At 43.9% G+C, this 14,850-nt stretch overlaps 1 protein-coding gene across 1 annotated transcript in view; it reads right to left on the reverse strand.

Moving 5' to 3' along the window:
- shisa9a (shisa family member 9a) overlaps positions 1-14,364 on the reverse strand; it is a 316,683-nt gene extending 302,319 nt beyond the window's left edge. The window contains exon 1 of the mRNA XM_080206164.1: positions 13,826-14,364. Coding sequence (XP_080062290.1) covers positions 13,826-14,364 — 539 coding nt within the window. The remainder of the gene's footprint in view (positions 1-13,825) is intronic.
- Between the last annotated feature and the right edge of the window lie 486 nt (positions 14,365-14,850).

Consider the following 14,850-nt stretch of genomic DNA (forward strand, 5'->3'; position numbering starts at 1 on the left):
CTGCCTCATAGTGCCAGGGACCCAGGTTTGATTCCAGGCTTGTGTCACCCTGTGTCTGCATGTGTTTCCTCCAGGTGCCCCAGTTTTTTCCCACAGTCAAACTATATGCAGGTTAGGTGAATTGGCCATGTTAACTTTTCCCTCAGTAAAAAAAAACAGGCACTGGAGTGCGGGGATTTTCACAGTAACTTCATTGCAGTGTGAATATAAGCTACTTGTGACTAATAACCTTTACTTTTTCTTCTTACCACACATATACACCAAGAAAAGACTTTTGCTTTCACTTTTATGTTATTTCCAGTCTCTTCCCATATTCTCTCTTTACCTCTCTTATTTCTTTACTTAGCCTGGCTTCTACTTTTATTATCCACCTGGAATCCATCTTTTGGCCCCTTTTTCTGCTCAAATTTACTTTCTCTTTTGCCACCCAGGAGCTCTGTGGCTTTGGTTACCCTACTTTTCCTCCTTTTGGGAATGTACCTTAACTGTACCTGAAGTATCTTCTCCTTCAGGCAACCCATTGTTCCATTATAGTTTCCCTGCCAATTCTTCATTCTAATTTTCTATTTTTGTTTCAGATTCCAGCATCCACAGTAATTTTCTTTCTTCTTTGTAGTAAATAAGAACTTAGCCCCTGTCCTTACCAAGGAGGAAGATGCTGCCAAAGTCATCGTGAAGGATGAGTTAAGTGAGATATTAGATGAGCTAACAAGTTACCTGAACAGGTCTTAAGTTGACCCTCCCTTAATTGAGTATTTACTTGATATTGCTTCCTGTCTTTTTCCAAAGCTGTTCTAACCCTACGATACTATTTTTCACTGTTCCCTACGTGGACTTCATTCACTTACATTACCTCATTCCATTGAAGCAGAATCCAGCTTCCTCAAAGGATCAGAAACATACTGATCAAGAAAATTCACCTGAACACATTTCAGGAACGTTTCTCCTTCTCTTCCCGCATACTATTGCTGTCCCAGTTTATACTCCAATAAAAAAAAGTCTTACATTATCAATACCTTATCATTCTTGCAACTGGCTAATTCCCCTGCAATTTTAAAGCAAAATGTATTGATACAAATCAAAAAGGTGATTAAAAAACCAATAGACATGGTTTTTGAATCAGTTTCCTCCAAAGATTGTAACAATAAGCAATTTGTTAGCTTGCCTCTATAATGGCTAAGTACCTAACAACCATTTTGTAGGAAGATCCCTCATCCTGGGCACCCAGCAGGGGTTGTTTGGCACAGGCTATTCTTTCTTCTACACAAAAGATAGATTTACAAAAAAAAAGACGGAGAGAAGTATGCAGACAGTCAAATTTTAAATGGAAAGACACGTTTCCAGAAAAATCAAAGAGAATTAAGGAAAACAGCTATTTTTCGGTCGAGTCAAGCAAGATACTGGGAGGGGGAGCCTGCTTTTTATTTTGTATTATTTGTAAAAAGAGGTTGCAATCGGCCTTTTGGCTAAGATGCAAATGAGATCAAGCACTGGAGAGGGTGCAATGCCTCTCCAGCTTGGATCATATAGATCATAGAAATCATAGAACCCTACAGTGCAGAAGGAGGCCATTCATCCCTTCGAGCCAACCACAATCCCATCCAAGCCCTATCCCTGCTTAGTTACCCTGCTAATCCCGCTAACCTATCACATCCCGGGATATTAAGGGTTAATTTAGCATGTCCAATCAACCTAACCCACACATCTTTCGGACTATGGGAGGAAACCAGAGCACCTGGAGGAAACCCACGCAGACACAGGAAGAACATGCAAACTCCACACAGACAGCGACCCAAGCCAGAATCAAAGCCGGGATCTGTGAGGCAGCAGTGCTAACCACTGTGCCACCATGCCAGTCAAAATCAAGCCCAATTCATAACTATTCTTCTATAGGTTCAATTACCATAAAACAAAGTAGCTTAAAGATGTATATTTGACTGCATCCTCCATATCTCAGTCCAGTATGAGTTTTGACAGGTATTTGGGGATAAATGCAAAACGCACATCACAAAGGCATACAATTGCTATTCCTTGGCTCATCTAGTGAGGTATTGGACATTGTGGACACGCTAAGAAGCAAGATATATAGATAGCATATGGGATGTTAAAAAAAACTTGTTGCTCTCAGGGAAATATCCAAGACATGTTACATTTGCAACACGTATTAGTGGATACATTGGTGTCCATGACCTACATCAGCAGGTGGCTTCTTGCTTCAGTGATCCATCTTCAATTGCAAGTCTGGACAGTGAATGTCAGCATGCTAACTGACTGACATTGACCAGAAATTGCTTTTCTGTTGTTTCTGCTAGAGTTTAAAGTTGTTGAATTTTGAGAAAGTTGTATTTCTGGTGTACAAAAATGACCAGGAGAGAAATTCAATTCATAAATCTGGAATTATAAAGCTGGTCGCAGGAATGGTTACCATGAAACTATTATGGATTGTTGTAAAAACTTATCTGGTTCACCAATGTCCTTCAGGGAAAAACTAGGGGTCATTGTTTGAGGATAAGAGGTAAACCTTTTAGGACTGAGGTGAAGAGAAATTTCTTCACCCAGTGAATGTGTGGAATTCACTATCACAGAAAGTATTTGAGGCCAAAATGTTGTTTGATTTCAAGAGGAAATTAGATATAGCTCTTTGGGCTAAAAGGTCAAGGGATTTGGGGAGAAGGCAGGATTAGGATATTGAATTCGATGATCTGCAATGATCAAGATGAATGGCAGATCAGGCTCAAAGGGCCAAATGGCCTACTCCTCCTAGTTTCTATGTTTTATGAAATCTGCCATTCTTACCTGGTCTGGCCTACATGTGACTCCAGACCCACAGCAATGTGATTGACTCTGAAATGGCCTAGCATTTCAATCCTCTCAGATCAATAATCTCAGCTCCAGGACATCACTACACGAGTTCCTCAGGGTAGTGTCCTAGACTCAGCAATTTTCAGCTGCTTCATCAATGATCTTCTTCACATAAAAGACCAGAAGTGGCAATTTTCACTGATTACGACACTATTCATTACTCCGCAGACACTAAAGCAATCCATGTCCAAATGCAACAGGACCTGGAGAATATCCAGTCTTGGGCTGATCAGTGGCAAGTAACATTCATACCACAGCAACTGCCAGGCAATGGCCATCTCCAACAAGAGTGAATCTTACATTCAATGATATTACATCACTAAATCCCCTACTATCAACACCCTGGTGGTTACCATTGACCAGAAACTGAACTGGACTAGTCACATAAATACTGTGGCTACCAGAATGAGACAAAGGCTAAGAGTCCTGCAGAAATTTACTCAAATCCCAACTCCCCAAAGCCTGTCCACCATCTAAAAGACACAAGTCAGAAACACGATGGAATACTCCCCACTTGCCTAGATGAGTGCAGCTCCAATAACACTCAAGAAGCTCAACACCATCCAGGAGAAAGTAGTCCGCTTGATTGCTACCCCTTCCACATCCCTCCACCCCTGACAAACAGCAGCAGCTGTGTGCACCACCCACAAAATGAACATAGAACATAGAACATTATAGCGCAGAACAGGCCCTTCGGCCCATGATGTTGCGCCAACCAATTAAAAAGCAATGACCCTCTAACCTAAACCAATCCCTTTCCATCCATAAACCTATCCACGGATCTCTTAAACGCCCCCAAACTAGGCGCATTTACAACTGCAGCAGGCAGGGCATTCCAATCCCTCACCACCCTCTGGGTAAAGAACCTACCTCTGACATCTGTCCTATAACTACCACCCCTTAATTTAAAGCTATGCCCCCTCGTGCTAGCTTTCTCCATCCGAGGAAAAAGGCTATCACTGTCCACCCTATCTAAACCTCTAATCATCTTATATGTTTCAATAAGGTCCCCTCTTAGCCGCCTTCTTTCTAACGAGAACAACCTCAAATCCCTCAGTCTCTCCTCATAGGACCTCCCCTCCATACCAGGCAACATCCTGGTAAACCTCCTCTGCACCCTCTCCAATGCCTCCATATCCTTCCTATAATGTGGGGACCAGAACTGCACACAATACTCCAAGTGCGGCCGCACCAGAGTTTTGTACAGTTGCAACATGACGCTGCAGCTCCTAAATTCAATCCCCCTACCAATAAATGCCAAGACACCGTATGCCTTCCTAACAACCTTATCGACTTGATTCCCAACTTTCAGGGATCTATGTACACATACACCGAGATCCCTCTGTTCATCAACACTGTTCAGAGTCCTACCGTTAGCCCTATACTCTACACATCAGTTATTCCTGCCAAAGTGAATTACCTCACACTTTTCCGCATTAAACTCCATCCGCCACCTCGCGGCCCAGCTCTGCAACTTGTCCAAGTCTCTCTGTAAACTATGACACCCCTCCTCACTATCTACCGAACCTCCGACTTTGGTGTCATCAGCAAATTTACTAATCCACCCAGCTATACCCTCATCCAGATCATTTATAAAAATTACAAACAGCAGTGGCCCCAAAACAGATCCCTGAGGCACACCACTTGTAACTGAACTCCATGACAAATACTTACCATCAACCAGCACCCTCTGTCTCCTATCTGCTAGCCAATTCCTGATTCAATTAACTAAATCACCCTCAATCCCATACATCTGCATTTTCTGCAGAAGCCTTCCATAGTGAACCTTATCAAACGCCTTACTAAAGTCCATATATACCACGTCAACTGCCTTACCCCCATCCACCTCTTTGGTCACTTTCTCAAAAAACTCAATAAGGTTAGTAAGGCATGACCTACCCTCCACAAAACCATGCTGACTATCTCCAATCAATTCATTACTCTCTAAATAACTATAAATCCTATCCCTAATAATTTTTTCTAAAACCTTGCCCACAACAGAAGTAAGACTCACCGGTCTATAATTCCCGAGGAAGTCTCTGTTCCCCTTCTTAAACAATGGGACAACATTCGCTATCCTCCAATCTTCTGGCACTATACCTGTGACCAACGACGACCTGAAGATCAGAGCCAGAGGCTCTGCAATCGCCTCTCTTGCCTCCCAGAGAATCCTAGGGTAAATCCCGTCCGGCCCAGGGGACTTATCTATTTTCAAACCCTCAAGAATATCTAGCACATCCTCCTTATCAACTGCAATACTATCCAGTTTACAACCCTGTAACCCAGTGTTCTCCACAGCTACATTTATGTCTCCCTGCGTGAATACCGAAGAGAAATACTGGTTCAATGCCTCTCCAATCTCTTCCGGTTCCACACATAACTTCCCGCTGCTCTCTCTAACTGGGCCTAATCTTGCCCTAACCAATCTTCTGTTCTTTACATATCTATAGAACGCCTTAGGATTCTCCTTAATCCTATCAGCCAAAGTCTTCTCATGTCCTCTTTTAGCCCTTCTTAACTCACTCCTTAACTCCCTCCTAGCCAATCTAAAGCTTTCCAGTGCACTACCTGAGCCCTCAAGTCTCATCCTGACATAAGCCTCCTTTTACCTTTTAACCAGCGAATCAACTTTTTTAGTGCACCACGGTTCCCTAGCTCGACCATTTCCTCCTTGCCTGACAGGGACATACATATCAAGGACTCGCAGTAGCTGCTCCTTGAAAAAACTCCACATTTCAGACGTTCCCAGACCCTGTAGTCTCCTAGTCCAACCTATGCTTCCTAATTCTCTCCTAAAAGCCTCATAATTACCCTTCCCCCAGCTAAAACTACTGACCCGAGGTTCATGCCTATCCCTTTCCATCACTAAAGTGAACGTAACCGAATTGTGGTCACTATCACCAAAATGCACACCAACTTCCAAGTCTAACACCTGGTCTGGCTCATTTCCCAGCACCAAATCCAATATAGCCTCACCTCTAGTTGGCCTATCTACATACTGAGTCAAAAAACCTTCCTGCACGCTTTGTGCAAAAACTGACCCCTCTAACGAGCTGGAGCTATAGCTATTCCAATCAATATTAGTAAAGTTAAAGTCCCCCATAACAATTACCCTATTACCTTCACTCCTATCTAGGATCGTCTCCGCAATCTTTTCCTCAACCTCTCTAGAACTTTTAGGAGGTCTATAAAAGACTCCCAATGAACTTTAGAAAGTCACCAAAGTTCCTTTGGCAGCACATTTCAGACCCACAACATCTACAACTAGAATGGCAAGGGCAGTAGACACTTGAGGACACCACCATTGGTTTCCCTCCAAGCCATTAACAATCCTGAGTTGGAAATATATCACTGTTTCTTCGATGTTGCTGGGTCAAAATCCTGGAACTCCCTTCCTAACAGCACTGTGGGTGTAGCTATGCCACAGGGACTGCAGCGGTTCAAAAAGGCAGCTCACCTCCACATTTTCAAGCATAAATAGGAATTAGCAATAAATGCTGGTCTGGTCAGTGAGGACCACATCCCATAAAATGAATTTTTAAAAAGCAAGCTACTCAATTGAAGGGCAATTAGGGATGGGTAATAAATGCTGGCCCTGCCAGAGATGTCCACATCCCATGGAAGAATAACACATCAGACTTATGGTGATGTAAAAGCAATCTATTGGACCATTTTATTGGCATTCAGAGTTGGAATTACAATCCTAACACAAGAATAACAAGAAAGAGATGGCCAAGTATAAATAAAGAGGGTCCTGTGCTAACCAATGATTTTGATTTGATTTATTATTGTCACATGTATCAATATACAGTAAAAATTATTGCTTCTTGTGCGCTATACATCCAAAGCATCCCATTCATAGAGAAGGAAACGATAGAGTGCAGAACATAGCGTTACAGTCAATGGGGGTTAGTGTCAGAGAAAACACATCAGACTTATGAAAAAATGTGGCAATATAAAAGCAATCTATTGGACCATTTTATTAGCATTCAGAGTTGGAATTACAATCTTAACGCAATTAGGTGGGATAAGTATGTTAAAAGAATCAAGCAGAGATGGCGGAAAACCATCAGACAGATCAGCTGGGTGCTATATGCAGGAAGTAAAAGTTGTAAGTGTGGAAACAGTTAAAAATGCAGAGAGAAAGCTCTTATCAAATGTTAGGCACAGGATAAATATCATTATGGTATGCCACAAAAATGATCAAAATAGACAAAGCAATTTGAAGGGTTTAGAATTACACTGCACTGAGATAAATATGTAATCTCAATCATCTTAGTACACCAACATATTTAAAGAAAGAGGAGCCTATTGATTTTTTTCAATTGTGTGCAGGAGGAATTATAAAATAACACCGGATAGACAGGAAAACATAGAAGCTTCTTTATGAAAAATATAACTTCAACTAAAGAAAGGGGCAAGATCGAGGAATTGACACAAGGTTATGTTGCAGCTCAAAACTGTTGGGCACAACACAATGGATGGCGCTCTCTGTGTGCTGGGAAAACTTGTGCTCATATTGGAACCATGCGATTAGAGGCTGAAAGAAACGGCAAATTACGCAACACAGCAGAGACTATCTGAAGCTAATAAGAAGGATTAATGAAAGACGGGGAGCAATATAAGCCAATAGAAAGTCTAGGGGAGATTACTGCAGATGGGAAAAGAATCCCAAACCAAAGGATAGTCGTAAATAAAGCTACAGGAGAGATGAAAGAAAGATCATATGAATCTATAAGAAGAGGTGAAGGATTCTGGACACATGCCAGATATTTATACCTAGAAGCGGTGCAAGTCGTCATGTAATCAGAAGAGAACTCAAAACTGTGTGTTACATAGGGAATGTGGTCAAGGAGACGGATAAGCTTTTTGAAAGCTCACAGACAACAGCTCTGCTTATTGGAAAAGGCCACATTGATTTGCAAATTGACAGAAGGACAACTGTCTCTTGACTAGCCAATCTGTGACGTGTTTAAAAGGAAACAGGCCAGCTCAAAAACAGATTCAAAATAAATAAAATTGAACACAAATTGAGTTTGTGGTCTCCTCATCTTCAAGAAAAAAAGTATAGGAAAAATCATATGCAGTTTGAGAGCTTACAGATGCTCCACTAAAGCACCCTGCAATACAAATTCTTGAACTTCCATCTCAGGTAGACAAAGACAAAACAGAACTGGAGTTTCCTGAGCTTTTTGAAGATCACGATGGTACAGTGGTTAGCACTGCTGTCACACAGTGGCAAGGACCTCGGTTCGATTCCTGGCTTGGGTCACTGTCTGTGTGGAGTCTACACGTTCTCCCCATGTCTGCGTGGGTTTCCTCCAGGTGCTCCAGTTTCCTCCCACAGTCCAAAAGATGTGCTGGGGTTAGGTGGATTGGCCATGCTAAATTCTCCCCCAGTGTAACCGAACAGGCTTTGCACTGGAGTGTGGAACTAGGGGAATTTCACAGTAACTTCATTGCAGTGTTAATGTAAGCCTACTTGTGACATTAAAAAAAATTTAAACTTCTTAAAAAACTTTTTAAGATCATAGTGAACTCACAGGTGAACATTGCATTGAACCTAAGCTCAATAAAAAAGCCTTTCCTGCATCAGTTTGTAGAATGCTTTCTGTTCTGTTTTGAAGAAAATTGAAACAAGAAAGAATCAGGCTGGAGAAATTTGTTATATCAAGAGTGGAGGGGAACTACAGACTGTTGTGCAGTAATAATTATCATCCAAACAGCCAGGTTTGTACAACGCAATTTTGACCCAGAATTGTGTGTCTGTCTATTGGAAAAAAGAGGTGATGCACTCACTCAGTCGGACTCCACCACCGTTAGGAGGGAAGGAAAATGTCTTTTTTCCTAGAATTAGTTAACAAATCTGGATTCTGACAATCCCATCTTTTGAAGGGATCTGCTCTGGTAACAACATCTACATATCAAATTTGGAACAGTTCCAGCCGCATATGTCAATGTTCCTGGAAAGCTGCCAAGACATTGTATGTCAGACAGATAATATTCTAGTAAAAAGAAAGATCCAGTCAGGCCACAATGTGCTGAAGAAAACGTAAGCAGAAAAATTAATTTGAATGGCCTGTTACGATTTTCGAGGATAGAATCAAATTCCTGCAACACCTAATTTTTTTCTGTAGGTGTTAAAAGTGGGTCTTAACCATGCTCATGAAATTTTCACCTATGAACATGAAAGGAGGTTGCCCTTACTGGAATCGTCAACTAGTTCATAGATCATAGACGAGAATCCCTCCAGTGAAGAAGAATACCATTTAGCTCATCGAATCTGCACCAATCAAAATCCCACCCAGGCCCTATCCCTATTACCTCACATATTTACCCCACGAATTCCTCTAACCTATGCATCCCAGGACACTAAGGGGCAAGTTAGCACAGCCAATCAATCTAGCCCACACATTTTTGGACTGTGGGAGGGATGATGTGGAGATGCTGGTATTGGACTGGGTTAAGCACAGTAAGAAGTCTCACAATACCAGATTAAAGTCCAACAGGTTTATCTGTACCTTTAAGATTTGATTACCTGTAAAGACTTGCATTCCAACTATTATCTTGCAAATTGAGTTTGTGTCTTTATATGCCCTGCTTGTGAACACAAGTCCTGCTCGCCTGAAGAAAGAACTTGAGGCTCCGAAAGCTAGTACTGCCAAATAAACCTGTTGGACTTTAACCTGACATTGTGAGACTTCTTACTGTGGGAGGAAACTAGAGCACCCGGAAGAAACCCACACAGACACAGGGAGAATGTGCAAACTTTGCATAGACAGAGACCTAAGCCAGGAATTGAACCCAGGTCCCTGGAGCTCTGAGGCAGCACTGCTAACCAGTGTGCCACCATGCCACCCCATGTTAGTCAAGTGTGGTTTCTCCCCAAAACATAAGTGTGGATTAATCATTGATTGAGATAGTCTTGTTTCTAGTCTCTTAGGTATCTCGCACATGCATATATGATGGGAGGAATTTATCATTTTCATCTGGATTGGGAACTATCTAACTGTAAAAATCCCAGCAAGGAATATCGCAGACCTCTGTATCAGGAGATAAAACTGATCAAGACTTCCAAAGACAACATTGTTATTTTACAAAGCATTGCAGTGACAGCAAATTTGGTGACAGGAAGTCAAGGAGTAAGCTTAAAATATGAGTCAATCTGAATCAACACTGGTGAAAATAGAATCAGAGCTAGGCAACAGATGATTAACATTTGGACCATAACAGAAAAACTAATAGTTCAAGATGAGTTGCTTTAGCAAGTATTTATTTAGTTATCACTGCATCAGTACACTCTGAAATGCTTGATTGGTATAAAATGTCAAGGGATCTAAAAATGCAGAAAATTACTCTCGGAAGATCGATAACCAGATTTGAGCAAACAACTGGGACATATTTCACAAAGTGGTAAAGAAAATGCAGTTCTCCCCATGATGCATTCTGTTCTTACAGTCCTATAGTGCAGAAAGAGGCCATTGGGCCCATCAAGTCTGCACCGACTCTCTGACAGAGCATCTTATCCAGGCTCTCTTTCTTGTGCACACCACCCCCCCCCCTCAATTCCTATAGCCCCAAACATTTACCATGGCCAATCCACCTAACTTACACATCTCTGAAGTGTGGGAGGAAATGGGAGCACCCAGAGGAAACCCACACAGACATGGGGAGACATAGGGCAAACACCGCATAGACAGTCACCCAAGGAATTGAACCTGGGTCCCTGGTGCTGTGAGGTAGCAGTGCTCACTACTGTGCCACCATGCCATTTTACAAGACTGTCCTCCGTGAAAGGTCAAAATGAATCAGTTCAAACTACAAAGTGGTACTTATTCCCAGAATGTAGATTGCTTCTCAATGTATTGGAATCATTGTAATAACCTAAACCCCAGCTCAGACTGGAGCAATGCAGCTGAAGTCTGTGTGTTCTTGCAATGGGATGCCTGAACAAATGCTCATGGAAGAATTGCTCATTATCAGAAGGAGTTTGGTTTTATTCAGCCTAGAAATAACCATAAATATCCATAAAGCAGAAGCGGAGTGAAGACTATAAAGGATCTAAGAAAATGAAAAATTCTATATTTGGTTCCACTCAATTACAATGACACATGACAGGCTAATGATCTATCCGTGCTTAACTGCTCATGGGAAGGCAACTGAAAGCAACCCAAGCAATGTTACCAGAAAACTGTGCAGAATTTCACCATTGGAATATTTATTTGAAAGGAGAATATAAGTGGTTATTAAATCAGGATCATATCAGCTGTATGTGATGTAATAAACATCAGGAAAGTGAGTGTAACTCAACTTGGAGATGATACAGACTGGTTGTTGGAACGAGATTAGAAACTATAAGAGAAATATTTTGGAATAAAAATCACATCCAATGGCTGGATGCAATATATGACCTGCAATCCATTCTCCTACCTCAGCCCAAGCACACTGAACGAGTGGATTACATCCACTCTGCTGCTGGCTGAGCTCGTAGAATCCATAGAATCCCTACAGTGCAGAAGGTCCCTGGCGCTGTAAAGCAGCAGTGCCAACCACTGTGCCACTGTATAAACACTGGGCGATAGAGTTTCCTAGACGGAGTAGTTCAGGTCCACATTCAGTAAGTCACGTGGAGCTGATGTATATCATTGTAATACTTTATTTGTATTTCATAGATTGGCACATAGACCCCATCTAGTGGATGTTGTGTGAGGAGTCATATCACTTTCCTGAATATTGGTGATGACAGAGGACATCATAAACAAGACTATAGAAAATGCTGCCCATATCTGCTGGATGTCACACTATGTGGTTGGGTTTTTTTGGAGGGAGCAGGAGTTGCTCCATGAGGGTTTTGTAACGACCACCAATTTGACCTGGGCACAGACTAACCTGAGGCATGTACTAGGGTCACAAAGGTTCAGCCTGGTAAACAATAACCTCAATACTGCCGTGAAGCTGGTCTTCACACACAATTGAGAGTTCCTGAGAGACAGCAGCGGAGTGAAAAACCGTGCAGGATTATTCGAGAACAGGTGTTTTTTAGGAGTGCGGAAATTGTTGAATCTTTCAAGGGAAATGGGACCAAGTGCCTCCCCTCAGCTGCAATCAGCCCATGTGGCCGGGCCAGCGGGTTAGAGATGAAAGCTCAGGGTGGGAGGGCAGTTGGGGGTAAAATATTGCGCAGCTCTCAAATTGCTGCTTCACCCACCCTCCCATATTCCTGAGCCAAGCAGCGCCTTCTAGCGAGCTGTGCCTAGGTTAACTCCTTAACTTCCGCGGAGGTTGGGAGCAACAGTGAAAGCGGAGCAGGAGGAGCCGGGAAAGATGTTCTCGGTCAAACAGCCGGGTTTGACCCGAGTATCACTCAGACAACTGTGTATGTGGTGGAAAGTAGCTTTGACAAAGGGTCATCTGGACTCGAAACGTCAGCTTTCCTTTTAGATACTGCCAGACCTGCTGAGTGCTTCCAGCATTTTCCCTTTTGGTTTGTATGTGGCGAGGTGCACCCTGTTGAGGGGCAGTTTACACATTACCCTGGACAGAGGTGTTGTTCGGGGTCTGTGTGTGACCCGTTACTTCCCTAGTGCTTGGCTGTAGAAAATGTCCCCACCGGCGTTAACAAAGGGACATTTCTAGGACACACACATGTCCATACAGCCATTCGCACACTGATTGTGTGTGTGCTGTTAGAATACAACATTGAAGGCATCAGAACTCTGGTGTACTGAGTTGTCAACTGCACTGATTAATAAGTGACTCCTAAAACCCAGCTTCCCAAACACTTAACAAGAAGTGGAAAGTGTAAACTATCTCTGTGTCCACCTGCTGACATACACGTCCCAGGGAAAAATAATCAAATGGCTTTTCCAGATCTCACCTTTTCATAGGTTTTACCCTAACAAATTACATTATACTGGAAGATTTGGAGACATTTTGACAGCCCCGTCCGCAAAGGATCATGCCATGTGGCTTGAAGATAAATAACACCTTGTAATTTTAAGCAGAAATGTGTGGTAACTGGGTGACAATTTCAATGGGAATGGAAAGGCAAATTCCCATCCGATTCTCAGCGGAGGGATTAAATGTTCCAGTAGTTTGACACTCATTTTGGATAGGACTAGCTTAGACGCTGGAAGGATTTTTTAAAATATTCTCTTTGCCGAGGCACATTTGATGGGAGATGTAGCTTTGTGAATTTGGGGAATAGAGCTGGAAACTCACTGACTCTGTCACATATTCTGTCACCCGCTATCCTGAAACTCTTCCTTGCGGCAACTGCTGCGGGGGGGCGGTGGCGGGGGAGCTCTGCTGATGTACAGAAGCAAAGTGAGAGAGGAGAAGCTCTTTAGAGCAACAAGTCTGCCTCCAATGCCTCCTGTGCAAGCCTTTAGCGCAATATCTACAATCCCGCAATCTCCTGAACGCCCAGGTGCCATTTCGCAAGATTAAGAAACAAAAGTTAAGTTTCTTTGAGTGACCTGTAACCTCTTTGGCTAATTTGACAAAGGGGGGAGTTGTTTATCACCCAGTTGCCAACCACCCCCCACCCCCCGTCTACAGGTATCTCCTGTGATAATAAATAACTTTCAATAGATAATAAGGTTAAACATGCCCCGCGCAAGGTGTTTATCCTGAAGGAGAGGGGAGATAGCCTCTGGAGTGTACAGAGAAGATTTCAGATGTAGTGACCGGGTGAGCTGAATGGGAACAAGCTGATTTATTACCACCCCCCCCCCCCCGCCCCTCCTCCCGTTCCTGTGGTAGGACCTTTCAGAACCCAGTCCAGATCGGGTCTCAGTCTCTACCATTTTACCACTACCGTCCTTACATTGTTCAGGATTTCCACTGGACCCCGATTCCCCTTCATTACAAGGGGGAGAGATTGTGAATTCTTTAACAATAACGAGAGAGTGTCGCGTGCATGGTGGGCTTGGGGATGGGGGGAGCTGGGAGTCTTCCTTACCTGGACACGTTGAGTTCTCTCTGGGGTCTCTGTGATTTCTCTAGCCCAAGTTTGGTGAAGATTCCAACTAAGACCATGATAGCCACCACGCCACAAATGAAATAGACGATTAAGTTAGTTTTATCCCGGGTGTGATCAAACGCCGTTTCATCGGGTCTCTGGGGTGGCTTGCCCACGTTGGCCCAGTTCGGGGTGTCATAGTTGGAGCAAATGCTCTGATCCAGCCTGGACTCTTTGAACTGGCAGCAGTACCTGTAGCCGCATGTCCCACAGCAGTACTGGTAGATACTAGTGTTGCAATTGAAAGCGGCGTCGAATTGGCCCATCACGTCGAAATAGCCCCGGCAGCGGTCCGGGGTGGCCGGTAACTCGGGGGTCCCAGGTTCCTTCGAGGTGTTCTGGCCGGAGACCACCAGGATGCCCCCCAGGTGCTGCCCGCCTTTGCCCTGCGCCATGCAGTCCAGCACCGGGCACCACAAGCCCAACAGGTCCAGCAACAAGTAGCGCAGAAGTCGGGGCTTCATGGTCTTCCTCAGCATGCTGTGCGTGTGGGGGGGAAACAGGAGCCGGGTGCCAGCGCTCAGAGGGTTCAGCCTACACCCTGGCCAGGGGCAAGCAGTGCACCCTCGCCTGATCCGCAGCCCAGAGTTGCGGCTTGATACCACCGCCCCCCCCCCCCCCCCGCCCTTCTCTCCTGGGGGGTCTCTCCTCCAAATGGGGATAGCAGCTGAGATGGGAAGCTGGGCGAGCGGTCAGTGGCTGGTCACTTCTCCAGTCGCGGCCAGTCCATGTAGCCAGCCAGCAACACCAGATTGAGGGGCCATCCGGATCTCAGCCTCAGGTTAAAGCTGACTCACAACAACCCTGGGCTCCAGGAGACAGCTGAATGCCCGCGACACACATCCCCCCGTCCCCTTACAGCGGATCAGTGAAAGTCAATGGACCTTATCGTTTCAAAGTTCCAACCTTCCTCCCGCCCCTTCTGCAGGCAAGCTTTAAAAAAAAACCTTCATCGTGACACTCAC

The sequence above is a fragment of the Carcharhinus amblyrhynchos genome, chromosome 18 (genome assembly GCF_965287045.1).
Source record: "Carcharhinus amblyrhynchos chromosome 18, sCarAmb.v2.hapA, whole genome shotgun sequence".
NCBI lineage: Eukaryota > Metazoa > Chordata > Chondrichthyes > Carcharhiniformes > Carcharhinidae > Carcharhinus > Carcharhinus amblyrhynchos.